Genomic DNA, 14,811 nt, shown 5'->3' with positions numbered 1-14,811 from the left:
AAAGGGTATTCTGCTGATTTTTTTGGGGGATGAAGCTTTATGCATCTGCCCACTCACGGGCAATGCATCAGGTGCTATTTGCAGCTTCCTAAGATTTTTATATAATCCCACTCTAAGTCAGCTTCAACTCTTATTTGTTATTTATGCTCCAAAAGCCTTTTTATTTCCACCAGCAGCTGCTGGTTATGGCAGAGATAAATCAGATTTTAAACCCTTCTGTCCTGCCTGGTCTCTCCTCTCCATATTGCAGGAGACATCAATACTGTGACTTGAATTTTGAGAGGAAAAAAGGTCAGAGAAAGAGCCTTCAGCAGGTCAGGAACCTGTGAATTTTTTAGATCTTTGTGGGAATTATTTGTGTTTTTAGCACTCTCTCTGCTGCAAAACCAGTTTTTGCAGAGAGTGCTGGGGAGCCCCGCGATGACCACAAGCTGAAAATTCTCATTTGAGATTGAAAATCTGCCACTTAAACCTAAATCTGCCACTTAAACCTATTACCACGTGTAACATTGGGCTACCTAAATCACCAGGAGCTGCTGCCACAAATGTCACTCTCGGGGTGGATTTTAATATTTTTTTTTTTTTCTGTCTTTTCCCAGCGGGATTTCCACCGCTTACAAATCACAGCGATGCGGAAAAACCGTCTGGGAGAAAAACGCAGAAACCCACCCTGAGCTTTTGGAACTGTGCTACGTTTTCCACCATTCCCTGGTGGATAAAAACTCCCAACTCCACATCCAGGGGCAGAAGATGGAGCTGGAACCACCCCGCCTCGTACCTCTGCCGCTCCTGCCCACGAAGCGCAGGTCGTTGAACCGCGCCACCTGGTTCTTCATGGCGGCCGTGGCGTTGCGCAGCTCCGCCGAGTAATTCTCGTCATTCCCGGCCATCACCGTCACCAGGGTCCCGTCGGGGACATCCCCCAGGGCCACCACCTGCCACACAGCAAGAACAGAACCCTCAGTTCCCTTCGCTCCGCTGGAAAAGCAAAACCGCGCGGACGAAGCGAAAATCTGGGTGGGCCGAGCGGATGTTGGGGGAGATGGGAACCGTTCCTGGTTTGTCGGAATGGGAATCCTCTGCTTCCCCCAGATGTTGTCCCCGTGGTTGTTCCCTGATCAGGGAGTTTTAATTTGATAGAATTTGAGCTCTGAGGAGATAAGTGCCACGCGCGCCTGCCGCGTGGCGGTTGGTTTGTTGCTGCGCTAAAATGTTTTCCAATCCGAATAAAATAATTCTAATTCTTCTCCGCGCTTCCTGGAGAACCAAAGGACCTAAGATAGTGATTTTTTAAATCATCATTATATTATTATGACTTGTATTCTTTAAAATGCATCTTTTCTTTACTCCTCATCGTGCATTTCTCCATTTGAAACCTCATTTTGCCTAATGGTTGCACAGAAATTTTGTGGATTTCTACCATCTGAAACCTCATTTTTCCTAATGGTCTTACAGAAAATTTTCTTCCTTGATGCACCTCGGAAACACCCAGCATGGTGTGAAATGAAAAATGCTCTGAGATGAAAAACACAGAACACGAGCTTTCCAAAATCTCTGTAATTGTCAGTAAATAAATTCAAGTACCAGTGCTCGATGGTTTGATTTATATCAGGAGCTCTTAACGGAGTTGCCCAAGCAGAAATCCAGAGCAAGGCCATGGAAAATCAGGCCTCAATCAAATATTTAATCTCAATTTACTGAACAATTCCTTTTTTTCCTTCAGGAGCATCAAGCAAATAATTTGCAGACCTCACCCTCGAGTGGATGGATGAAAATCATGACCTGAATTAAGGACTTTCCCCTTATCCCAAAATATTTGTGCTCCTCTGCGCCAGAGTCCATCAAACCTTTGGGAACACGGGATTCACCGGGGTGTTGCTGAGAAATGTAAAGATGTCTGAACTTAAATATCCTGATTTGTTTACACTGCTCACACTGGTTTAAGGATGAAAAATTTAATTTTTCTTGTATCTCCTTGAATTCCCGGAATAAATTCCACCTGCTGGAATTCCGTGGGTATCTGGGATCTCTCCCCACGTCTTCTGACAAAAATCAGAGCTTGAATTATTTTGTCTGATTTTCTTTAGAGCCCGCTGCTCTTTCCCCAGTTCCACAACACTACCACCGTAGAAAACCCCCAACCCCCCCCAAAAACACAAAACCAGAGATAAAAATCCAGCTCATTTTTAATTCCTCTTTTGCCCTCTGGAAGAGGAACCAGCCCTGCTTTGCATCCTCGGAGCTGCAGCTCGAGATTTTCCTTCCTCTTAAACATTTTCTGACTCCAGTCCAGGCAGTTACAATTGGCTGAAGTTTGTCACAACCTGATTTTATTTCTCTTTTCTCATCTGTTTGCTCTTTACAAACGGCATCAGCAGCTCCTTTACATGATCCAGCCCTGATTTTTACTCCCCAGCCACCTCCCAAAATATGAGAGAATTCCCCATTTTCAGGGATTTCCCAGCTTTTTTTTTCCCACGGGAGGCTGAGCTTTTCACTTCTGTCCTCTCCCTTTGCTCACCCCTAACCCTGATTTTCACTTCCACATGCAAAGCTGAAATCTCTGGGTCAAAATTCCCTCTTTACATCTTGATTTCAACTTCCTCTTTCCCCGTTCCTCCCCAGCCTTGATTTTTGGGTTTTTGTTCTCCTCTCTGTGCTGCAATTTGGTTTTTTGGGCCTGCTCTCAGCTCAGCTTTTCAGATTTCCCTGATTTTGGCAGAAATGAGGCCCTGCTTAGAAATGCTGAAGCTTGGAAATCATCACAAAATTAGCAGCTCTGCAGCCAGTCCTTAAAAATTCCTGCAAAACCTCGATGTATCCACATCCGATAGAGAATAAAACAGGGAAAAGGGAAAATCAGGGCATTACCCTGCCATGCAAATGTTGAATTTAAGGGAATTTATACCAGGATTTTAACCTTTCACAAAGTTTTTCATGGATCCAGGGCCAGTTGTCTCTGACATAAACATTTTAAAGCCTTCAAATCCCAACCTCGGCGATAAAAAATGGGAAGAAAATCTTAAAAACGAGTCAAAAACGGGCCCAGCCCAGAAAAGAAACTGGACTTGAAAGTCACAGACAATAGAAATACAAATATTTCCATTAGAGAAAAAGACTAAACAGATAAGATGGGATTTGTTACTGGAGTTATCAAGGACTTTGCTGCTCTTTTTACCTCCAAAAATCTGCATTTCCAGAGGAGCAAGAAGAAGATCAGGCTTGCAGTGCTGTGGGATATCTAAATTTACTTCTCCTCCATCAACTAATCCAAATTGGCCTCTGAATTTAAGATTTGGATTCTTAACAGCAGCTGGACAAATGAATTTATATGACACCTTATTGGTTATTGTGAATTATTTTTTAAGCTTTTCAGAATCATTCTTAAATTTAGGGAAAACCGATGAAAATCGATCATTACGGTTTAAATAATACCCCCAATCCTGCAGATTTTTTTAGTGGATTGCTCAAAATGTGAGGAGAAAACTCTGCCTGCCTCTTTTTATTCCTACCACGAATAAAAATAACAAATACTCGATCAATCCCAGCGCTTTTTATCAGATGCAAATAAAATATTGGCAGCAGAGGAATGACCTGAACTGAATTTTTTTTTTTTTTCCCCCTGGGCCAACCCATCTGAAAAATCCCGATTTTTAAACCGGCTTTGCAAATACTTCATATTTAGTAGAAAACCACTGAGATGGAGCAAATTCTTCCAGGATTTATTTCCCAGCCGTCCACGGAGAGAAAATCTGGGGGATGAAGATGAGGAACACCGAGCCAGCAGGTGCCTCCCAGGCTCTCCTAATGAAATTCCTAATTTTCGGCCGGGTTCGATTTCCCCCCCCCCCGCTCTCTCCTGGTTATTTCCAGGTGGAATGATCCCAGTTTTCCAAACTCCTGCGCGGGGAGCGGGGTGAGGATGCGGGCGGGGACAGGGATGGGAAAGCGGCTGCGGGCATCCCTGAAAATTCCCTGGAATTTTTATTTTTCCCACATCATAGGGGCATTCCCGGCTTCCAGGAATGGCGAGGGAAGAGCCACCTCTCCTGTCCTTTCTCCGCCACTCCGGGATGTGGTTGGGTCCCCCAGGATTTCCTGGATCCCCCAGGAAAAACCGGGATTCCTCTTATCTCCCTTCCCGGCGGGGCGGAGCGCATTTCACTCCCGGCATTTTCTGCCTTCCAGCAGGAAAACTTCCCTGCTAATCACAGCCCGGTGCGTGGGGAAGAGTCTAATAATTAATCGAAATGTGGGAATTTAGGAAGTGACCCCGTGATCAGTTCCTCCCTTTGCCCCGCTCTTATCTGCGGGAAAACAAGAGCAGACACAATAAAACTTTTCCCTCGTCAGCAGGAATTCCCAAAGCTGAGCTGATTCCCTTCTCCCTCATTTCTCCTCTCCCTGAAATAGAGGAAAGGCTCGAGTCTGGTGGCCTTCAACACAGAAAAAAAATAAATATATATATATAAAGAATTGTGCCCAGGCAGCCGGGGTTTAACAAAATAAAAAAAGCTCGGGTTTGACAAATCCCGATCCTAAATCAAGCCCCGGGGTTCCCAGGAGCTGCGTGTCTGTGCGGCTCCCGGCTCGGATAAAAGGATAAGGACAAGAATTCCCTTTTCCTCCCCTCGCTCGGGAGCCGATGTGCAGCAGCAGCGAGAAAAGCAGCGACTTCAGGGAGTCAGCCACAGTCCCGGGTCAAAAAAAGAGCGTGAGCCAGGGGAGGAGGATTTTACACCAATGGAGGATTTTACTCCAAGGGAGGATTGTTTTACTCCAAGGGAGGAGGATTTTACCCCAAGGGAGGAGGATTTTACTCCAAGGGAGGAGGATTTTACTCCAAGGGAGGATTGTTTTACTCCAAGGGAGGAGGATTTTACTCCAAAGGAGGATTTAATCCAAAGGAAGACTTTATTCCAAAGGAGGGTGATTTAACTCCAAAGGAGGATTTTACTCCTTTGGTTTTACTCCAAGGCAGGATGGTTTACTCCAAAGGAGGATTTTACCCCAAAGGATGAGGATTTTACTCCAAGGGAGGAGGATTTTACCCCAAGGGAGGAGGATTTTACTCCAAGGGAGGAGGATTTTACCCAAAAGGAGGATGGTTTTACCCCAAAGGAGAAGGATTTTACCCAAAAGGAGGATGGTTTTACCCCAAAGGAGGAGGATTTTACCCCAAAGGAGGATGGTTTTACCCCAAAGGCGGAGGATTTTACCCCAAAGGAGGATGGTTTTACCCCAAAGGAGGAGGATTTTACCCCAAAGGAGGATGGTTTTACCCCAAAGGCGAAGGATTTTACCCCAAAGGAGGATGGTTTTACCCCAAAGGAGGATGGTTTTACTCCAAAGGAGGGTGATTTTATCCTAAAGGAGGAGGATTTTACCCCAAGGGAGGATGGTTTTACTCCAAGGAAGGATGGTTTTCCTGGGAGCCGGGTAACAGGAAGGCAGGAAAGCACCACAAGCATCCCCTGCACCGCTCGGGACAGGAAGGAGCCGGGATATTCTCTCCCATTCCCTTCTCCCCATGTTTTCCCAGTTTTTACTTGGATTTAGCAAGGCACTCTGGAAACGGGGAGAGAACTCCAAGCGCTCTGCCCGGGTTAGGCCGCGACTTTTGGTGTTGCTAAACCCGGCCAATAAAAGAGGAAATGTGGTTTTTGGGATTGTCGCTGCGTTGTTTTGTGGTGTTTTCTCCCTCCCAGAGTCCCTGGCACGGGGAAACCCGGCAGGTCCCGAGCGGGGCCGGGGCTGCGGGAGGGTGTCCCCCGTGGGTGGCAGCGGGACAGAGGAACACAAGGACCTGCCACCACCCTGGGAGACTTCTGGGGGATCCCGGGGATCCTTCAGTTCGTACCCGCCTGAGGCATCGCTCCCCAGAGCAGCCAAACTCCGCCGGGCTGGCTTTTAAAAAACACAATTTATTTATTTTATGTTTTTCCCCTTGAGCGGAGCTGCCTCTCCCTGCCAGATTCCTGAATGGGGAGAAGAGGGAGGCAGAGGCTGCAGGGAACTTTTCCCAGCCCTTCACATTCCCCCGGCTGCCACTGCTCCTGTCCCGAGCGCGGCCGGGAGTGGGGAGGATGGGATGGAAAGAGGGGAAGGGAAGGATGGAAGGAAGGAGGGAAAGGAGGGAAGGGTGGAAGGAGGAAAGGAAGGAAAGGAAAGGAAAGGAAAGGAAAGGAAAGGAAAGGAAAGGAAAGGAAAGGAAAGGAAAGGAAAGGAAAGGAAAGGAAAGGAAAGGAAAGGAAAGGAAAGGAAAGGAAAGGAAAGGAAAGGAAAGGAAAGGAAAGGAAAGGAAAGGAAAGGATGGAAGGAGGGAGGGAGGGAAAGGATGGAAGGAAGGAAAGAGTGGAAGGAAGGAGGGATAGGAAGGAAGGAGGGAAAGGATGGAAGGAGGGAGGGAAAGGAAGGAAGGAAAGGATGGAAGGAGGGAAGCGCAGAGCGAGCCGCGTGCAGATCCAAGCCCCCATCCCCGGGATCCTTCCCCCGATTTTTAGCCCCCCACCTCCCCTCGCCCCAGACCTACCTTGAAGGCGATGGGCAGCGTCTTGTTGCAGCGCCAGTGCGTGGGCAGCACGGAGCAGAGGAAGTTGGGGCTGTCGGTTCGCACCAGCTCCCCGGGGTGATCCGCCAGGACCTCCACCATGCTGCGGTCGGCGCTGCGCAGCTTCCCCGGCAAAGCCCCGCTGTGCTCGGCTGCGGGCAGCGCCAGCGGCTCGCTCATCTTCCCCGGGCTCAGCGCGGTGGAGGGCGGCGTGAAGCGGCGGCTGGTGCTGGTATCTACGGGGATACGCATCACAACAAGCCTTTAGAGCCACACGGCACCTCCACTGAGTTCCTACACGGCGGCCACGCGAGCGCAACTCCTCGGCGAGCCGCTCTCCGGGGACCAACATAAACGGGAGCGGGCTGAGCACCCGCGAAGTTGTTCCTGAGCCAGTCCCCCGAGTTAGGTTTTTTTTTTTTTCTTTTTTTTTTTTTTTTTTTTTTTCCCTGCTGCTGGCTTTAACTCTTGGTTTCCTGGCCAGGCGGAACAGATCCCGTTAATCCGATAAGAGCCAGGGTCGTGCGGGCGCGGCTTTACCGCGCATCGAGTCCGCGGCCGGGATGCGCAAAGCGAGCGGGGCCGAAGCTCATCCCAAACTCGCAGGAAAAAAAGTAAAATTAGGGAGGCGAGCAAGCACGAGACGCGGCCAGAAACACGCGCAGAGCCTGAGCTGCGCTTCCCGGTTCCTTCCAGGTGATTTCTCTCCGGTCCCGAGAGAAACCAAAACAAGCCGGCGTCTTCCAGAGGCAAAAATCGCTCTTTGAGGGAAATTCGGGGCTGTTCTTCAGAGGAGGCGGATCGCGAGCTCGGCTCGCTGAGCAAAGGTCAGCTGGCTACAACTGGATATAAAATTCACGGCCACACACTCACGCACACGCACATCTACTGGACTTCATCAAATATTTACAATAGAATCTGTGGAGAATTTAAACACAACAGGAATCCATTAATGTTCTCCGCGAGTTTGGTTTCTTTTTTTCCCCCTATTTTTTTTCTTTATAAGCAGCCTTGAAAATGAGTTTCAGTAGTTTGGTTGGCGTTGCTCTAAGAGCGCTCGTGTCATGACCTTTCAATCACTCTTGCGCAAAAAGGAAAAAAAAATGAAATTAAAAAAAAAATAGAAAAGCTCAGTGCATGGCGTTCAAGCTTCAAATCTCTATCTTTGGTATAACGCTTTTCCTTAATTTAAAGAACAGTCACAGCCGATCTCAAGCCCCGAGCGGAGAGGTCCAAGAGCTGCAAACTCGGGGCTGGGGATGTTGGTTAAATTGTGGGTTCTCTCTGTGGTTTTGTGTGTGCAACAGCGCTCTCTCTCTCCCACTCACGTCCTCCTCAGCAGCCAAACCAACAGTCCTGCAACAACTTCGGCGCTCGCTGCCAATTCTCCTTTTTTTTTTTTTTTTTTTTTTTTTTTTTTTTTTTAGTATCTCAGACAGTCCTTCCTCTAATTCGGCCACAGGAACCGGCTGCTTAACAATATTTGAACCGCAGCAGGTGGAAGCCTGCTTTGGCAAACACGGCTTTTCTCCCTGTCGTCCTGCGGGATGGAGCCCGCCGCGCACGCAGAAACCCAAAAAAAACCACCGGCGACAACTCGAAAAATAAAAAATTTAAAAAGCGAAAAAAAAACCCACCAAAAAAAAAAAAACAACCAAAAAAAAAACCACTTGGCGAGCTCTCTACTTTTGACCGGCTGAAATCTTTTCCTTCCGCGAAAACGAGGAGGAGGCGGCGGCAGGGGGGTGACCCCAGGACGGCGACAGAGACGGAAAGCAGCGACCAAACCCCCAAAGTTTCCAGGCGGGTTTAGAGAGCGGCTCCCAGGCGGGTTTAGGATCGGCTCCAGCCTCCGCTCAGCCCGAGCGCGTTCCCACGGCGGGGGAGCAGCCGGCGCTTGCCGTGGGGAAGCAGAATTCCTGCCGGGATGCGCGGTGGGAGCGCGCCCGGCCGGCGGCCGCCGGGCTGGCTGGAGGTGGCCGGGAGCGAGTCGGGGCGGCGGAGGCGTGCGGAGGAATGTCATTCCCCCGGTGCTTTGCATACGGGGAGGGCACCGGCCAATCACGGCCTTACCGGGGCGCGGGCCGCGGGCCGGGGGCTCCCGGAATCGGCGCGGGGCGAGCGCCGGCTCGGCGGGGACAGCGCGCCCGAGCCTCGTCCCCTCTGGTCCCCCGGGGGCACCGCGGTTCTGAGCCCGCCCGAGCGTCGTCCCGCGACCCCCCCCGGGCCGTGGCCGCCCGGCCGCTGAGGCTCCTGCTGGCCCGTGGCTCGCGGAATGGCCGCCCCCGGTGCCCGCAAGGCGCCCGCAGAGCCGCGGGCGCCGCCCCGCCGCACGCTCGCTGCTCTGCCGGTGGTCCCCGGTCCTCTCCTGGTGGCCCCCGCGCCTTTCCCGGGTGCTTCCCGCTCCTCTCCTCCCCGGGAGAGCTGCCGGCGCTCTCTGCTCCGGGTTTTTTTTTTTTTTGGGGGGGGGGGGGGGGGACACGCCCGGGGCTGTCCCCGACACGGCCACCGCGGCCAGCCTGGTGTCCCCCCTGGACCGGGGCGCGGCCCCGAGGGGCGCCCGGCGCCGCTGGGCTTTGTCGGGGCGGTGGCGGCGCTCGCAGGCAGGGCCGGCCCTGCCAGCCCTCCTCCTTCTCCTCCTCCTCCTCCTCCTCTCCTCCTCCTCTGCACGGCCAGCGCGGGGACAGCAGCGCTGGGGACAACTCGGGCAGAGCCACGGGGCCACCAGCGGCGTCGCCGGCGGCCGGGGGCTCTGGGCCCGCCGAGGCGGTAGCGAGGATGCTGGGTGGAGGCGCGGCTGTCGGGTCGGGCTGGTTTTTTGGTGGATTTTTTTTTTTTTTTTTTAAATGATGGTTTCCACTTCCGCGAGAGGAACCCGCACCGCGAACGGGGCGATCCCGACCCGGCCCCGCCGCGCTCTCGGCGCTGTCTTTGCGCTTCCCTCCGCCAACTCTCACCCTGCTCGCCCGCCGCATCCCCGCCCCTCCCCGCGGGCCGCCTGGCCCAGGTCACAGCAGGCACGGCGGCGGGAAGAAGGGGATGGATGGATGGATGGATGATGGATGGATGGATGGATGGATGGATGGATGGATGGATGGATGGATGGATGATGGATGATGGATGGATGGATGGATGGATGGATGGATGATGGATGGATGATGGATGGATAGATGGATGGATGATGGATGGATGATGGATGATGGATGGATGGATGGATGATGGATGATGGATGGATGATGGATGGATGGATGGATGATGGATGGATGGATGGATGGATGGATGGATGATGGATGGATGATGGATGGATGGATGATGGATGGATGATGGATGGATGATGGATGGATGATGGATGGATGGATGATGGATGGATGGATGGATGGATGGATGGATGATGGATGGATGGATGGATGGATGGATGGATGGATGGATGATGGATGGATGGATGATGGATGGATGGATGATGGATGGATGATGGATGGATGGATGGATGGATGGATGGATGGATGGATGATGGATGATGGATGGATGATGGATGGATGGATGGATGGATGGATGATGGATGGATGGATGATGGATGGATGGATGGATGGATGGATGGATGGATGGATGGATGATGGATGGATGGATGATGGATGGATGAGGGATGGATGGATGGATGATGGATGATGGATGGATGGATGGATGGATGGATGGATGGATGGATGGATGGATGGATGGATGGATGGATGGATGGATGGATGGATGGATGGATGGAGGTGGTCGCAGGCACTCCCGGGCCGTTCCCGTCGGGGGGAGCCGCGGCGGCAGCGCGCTGGGCGCAGTTCCAGCTGTGGCCGCTGGAGGGCGCGCGCCGCCCGCGGGGAGACCCCGGGATTTGGGATTTGTGGAGGGGGGGGGGTGGGGCGGGATTTGGGATTTGGGATCAGGATTCGGGTTTGGGAGCAGGCACTGCGCCCTCTGGAGCTGCGCCCACCACGGTTTCTCCTGTCCCTGTAGGGGCTGAGCCCCCCCGGCACCCCACGGGACCAGGGGATGCTCGGCTTTGCCGGGAGCCACTTCGGGATCGCTGCGGGGACGGGACACGCGGGGTGCGGGGACGGAGCCTCAGCACTCTGATACGGCGGGGTTTGACGCGATTAAACTGAAATAATAATAATAACAATAATACTAGTTAAACCGGCGGGGAGATGTCGGGTCCTGCTGTCGGGAGAGGGATGCACCGGGGACTCCGAATTCCCGGCAGGAGCGAAGATTTTCCCGCATCCCTCTGGGGCAGCTCCGGGTGGAGGGACCCGGGAATGCCCATCCCGGGAATGCCCATCCTGCCACTGCCCAGCAGAATTTTCGGGTCCTGTCCCCCCCCAAAAAAACCCCACCCGCTCTCCGCGCTGGCAACAGGTTCCTGTTTTTAAGCAGCCAAATTTGGTGCTTAAATTATTTCACGCCAAGTTCCTAGTATTTTTTAAAAATCTTTTTCCTTTTTAAACTTTTTTTTTTTAAGCCCGCGTTTTCCACTTTCTCGCATGCAAAGGTCCCGAATTTAAATTACTTTTCTATTTTAAGGGGAAAAAAGAAAAAAAAGAGGAATATCCAGACGAATGGCTGTTAGAAACCACAGCTTAAAAACCATCTGGGCTGTGTTAGTGGCTGATAACTTTTTACGGGCACGGCAGAGATAAGAAGAATTATTTTACTGATGTGCATCCATCTGCTAAAATGCGGGAAAGAAAAGAAAAAAAAGCGTTTAATTGGTTCTCTTTTCTTAGTCAAGAGGTGGGAAGGATTTTCTATTTAAATTCGTGGGGAGGATTTTCTATTTAAATTCGTGAATGTTTTGAGCCGAGTTTCACTCCCCGCTTTGCATCTCGCCTTAACTCGAGCTCCTTGAAAACGCGAAATAAACACGAAATAAGCACAAAAGAAACACAAAAGAAACACAAAAGAAACACAAAAGAAACACAAAAGAAACACAAAAGAAACGCTCCCCAGGCGAGAGACGCAGAAAACGCCACGATTTAGCAGAGACGCAGAAAATCCTCCGTGTTTTCATTTTTTTCCCCCGTAAATTCCCGGCGTTATCAGGATTTAATGTGGGTTAAAGGCGACGATTTTCTATTTCACTGCACGGAACCTTTAGCGAGGGAAGCCGAGGAGTTAAAAATCAGAGAGAGCAGCCAGGGCAAACACGGCGGGGAATTTTTTTTTTATATATTTTGGTGTAGATCGAGCTGTTTATTTTACAGCCCCATTAGCACCGCCCGCACCTGGCTGGGTTTGGTTTTATTTTATTTTATTTTATTTTTTTAATGCAGTAGGTTTTTTTTTCCCTGCGTTTTTTTAGTTAATTCTATTCATCCTCTCCCTTTTAATTTTATTTTTTTTTCTCTCTAAAGAGAGCAACTCTCGGCGGTGTTTATTGTCCTCGTGTGCAGGTGCTCTGGAAAAATGGGAATTAAGCAGGTTTTGGGAATAGGAAACGATTCTCTGCCGAAATGAGGTTATTTTAGCATCCCTAAATTTAAGACGGGTGCTCGGGAAGGGTTTTGGGAATCGCCACGGGTGTTAAAATTTCCTTAATTTGTATTTTAACACCAATTTATATCCGCTGGAAACAAACCCAAGGGAATCTCCATCCTCCACGGAATTCCTCGAGCACAAAACCCCGAGGTTTTGGGGTTTGTTTTTTTTTTTTTTTTGTTCTTTTTTTTTCCCATACCGCAGCCAAGGAAAGTGCCAGAGAGAGGCAGCGACAATTTTGGGGTGAATTTTAACCACCCTAGGTGAATATTCCCTAGCCAAATTCTTCCCTTTTTGCATCTGAATTCCTTGAATTTATGCCCCCCCCCAAAAAAACCCCGAACCTACAAATTTAATTCATTCGTGAAGCTGCTGCTTCACTACTAGAAGCAAAACACGCTTAAAACACCACTATAAATATATTTTTTAGCAGGTTCTTTAATTATCCCTGCAAACATTTGCTGTAATGGAACCACAAAAATATTAAAAAAAAATTCCTAAAAATCTAAATTAAATTATTTGGCGATTAATAATGAAAAGTTGCACAGGGAAAAGTGGCGGACAAGAAAGAAAAAGCTGATTTTTGTCCTTATTCCCTGCAGTGATTTCTCACACACGGCGGGAAATCATCCAGAACTCTGCCAGGAATGAGGTGTGGGACGGGTGGATGGAGAATTCCCGGATTTCCAAGGGTTGGGAATTGCCGAAATCCCTGCAGGAATCTTGGATTTGGTCTCGGCCGAGTCGATCTGGGAGCAGGGGAAGCTCCGGAGCTCATCCCGGGCACAGAGGGGGAAAGCAGAGAGGAAAAGGCGATTTGGGAACTTCGACCCAAAGCTCGCATTGTTTGGGATCCTGGAAGAACTTCCCGAGGACCTGCAGCCCCTTCAGGATCCTCAGGTGAGAACAGGGCTCAAAACCCCAAAGCCTTCAGGATCCTCAAGTAATAACTGAGTTTAAAACCCCAAATCCTTTAGGATCATCAAGTAATAATGGGGTTTAAAATCCCAAATCCTTCAGGATCATCAAATAATAACGGGGTTTAAAACCCTAAAGCCTTCAGTATCCTCAAGTAATAATGGGGTTAAAATCCTAAATCCTTTAGGATCCTCAAGTAATGATGGGGTTTAAAACCCTAAATCCTTTAGGATTCTGAAGCAATAATGGGGTTTAAAACCCTAAATCCTTTAGGATCCTCAAGTAATAATGGGATTTAAAACCCCAAATCCTTTAGTACCCTCAGGTGATAACATGGCTTAAAATCCCAAATCCTTTAGGATCATCAAGTAATAACGGGGTTTAAAACCCCAAATCCTTTAGGATCCTCAGGTGATAATGGCTAAAATTCCATCGCTTTTAGGACCCTCAGGTGATAATGGGGCTTAAAATCCCATATCCTTTAGGATCATCGAGTAATTATGGGGTTTTAAACCCTAAAGCCTTTAGGATCTTCAGGAGATAATGGCTAAAACCCCATGGCTTTTAGGACCCTGAGGTGGTAATGGTGGGGAAAATCCCAAATCCTTCAGGATCCTCAGGTAATAATGGGGTTTTAAATCCCAAATCCTTTAGGATCCTCAAGTAATAATGGGGTTTAAAATCCCAAATCCTTCAGGATCATCAAATAATAACGGGGTTTAAAACCCTAAAGCCTTCAGTATCCTCAAGTAATAATGGGGTTAAAATCCTAAATCCTTTAGGATCCTCAAGTAATGATGGGGTTTAAAACCCTAAATCCTTTAGGATTCTGAAGCAATAATGGGGTTTAAAATCCCAAACCCTTTAGGATCCTCAAGTAATAATGGTTAAAACCCTAAATCCTTTAGGATCCTCAGGTGATAACATGGCTTAAAATCCCAAATCCTTTAGGATTATCAAGCAATAACGGGGTTTAAAACCCTAAATCCTTTAGGATCCTCAAGTAATAATGGGGTTTTAAAACCCCAAAGCCTTTAGGACCCTCAGGTGATAACGGGGCTTAAAGCCCTAAAACTTTTAGGATCCTCAGGTGATAATGGAAAAACTCCAAATCCTTTAGGATCCTCAGGTGATAACAGGGCTCAAAACCCCAAAATCCTTTAGGATCCTCAAGTAATAATGGGGTTTAAAACCCCAAATCCTTTAGGATCCTCAAGTAATAATGGCCAAAATTCCATTGCTTTTAGGACCCTCAGCTGATAATGGGGCTTAAAATCCCAAATCCTTTAGGATCATCGAGTAATTATGGGGTTTTAAACCCTAAAGCCTTTAGGATCTTCAGGAGATAATGGCTAAAACCCCATGGCTTTTAGGACCCTGAGGTGGTAATGGTGGGGAAAATCCCAAATCCTTCAGGATCCTCAGGTAATAATGGGGTTTTAAATCCCAAATCCTTTAGGATCCTCAAGTAATAATGGGGTTAAAAACCCTAAATCCTTTAGGATCCTCAAGTAAAACCAGGGTTTTAAACCCCAAATCCTTTAGGACCATCGAGTAATTTTTGGGTTTTTAAACCCTAAAGCCTTTAGGATCTTCAGGTAATAATGGCTGAACACCCAAATCCTCTCGGATCCTCAGGTGATAACGGTGGGAAAAATCCCAAATCCTTTAGGGATCCTCAGGTAATAACAGGGATGAAAACCCTAAACACTTTAGGATATTCAGGTGATAGTGGTTAAGCCCCAATGCTTTCAGGACCCTCAGGTGGTAAAGGTGGGGAAAATCCCAAATCCTTTATAATCTTCAGGTAATAATGGGGTTCAAAA

At 49.1% G+C, this 14,811-nt stretch overlaps 1 protein-coding gene across 2 annotated transcripts in view; it reads right to left on the bottom strand.

Moving 5' to 3' along the window:
* Window positions 1-352: 352 nt before the first annotated feature.
* LOC134041423 (runt-related transcription factor 1-like) overlaps window positions 353-14,811 on the bottom strand; it is an 80,052-nt gene continuing 65,593 nt past the window's right edge. For both annotated transcript variants that reach the window (XM_062488206.1, XM_062488205.1), the window contains 2 exons: window positions 6,533-6,786; window positions 353-935 (listed from right to left, as the gene is read on the bottom strand). In XM_062488206.1, the coding sequence (XP_062344190.1) occupies window positions 690-935; window positions 6,533-6,786 (500 nt within the window). In that variant the 3' untranslated portion in view covers window positions 353-689. The remainder of the gene's footprint in view (window positions 936-6,532; window positions 6,787-14,811) is intronic.

The sequence above is a fragment of the Cinclus cinclus genome, chromosome 2 (assembly GCF_963662255.1).
Source record: "Cinclus cinclus chromosome 2, bCinCin1.1, whole genome shotgun sequence".
Taxonomy (NCBI): Eukaryota; Metazoa; Chordata; class Aves; order Passeriformes; family Cinclidae; genus Cinclus; species Cinclus cinclus.
The sequence above is the reverse complement of the archived record's forward strand: the minus strand, read 5'-3'. Positions and strand labels throughout refer to the sequence as shown.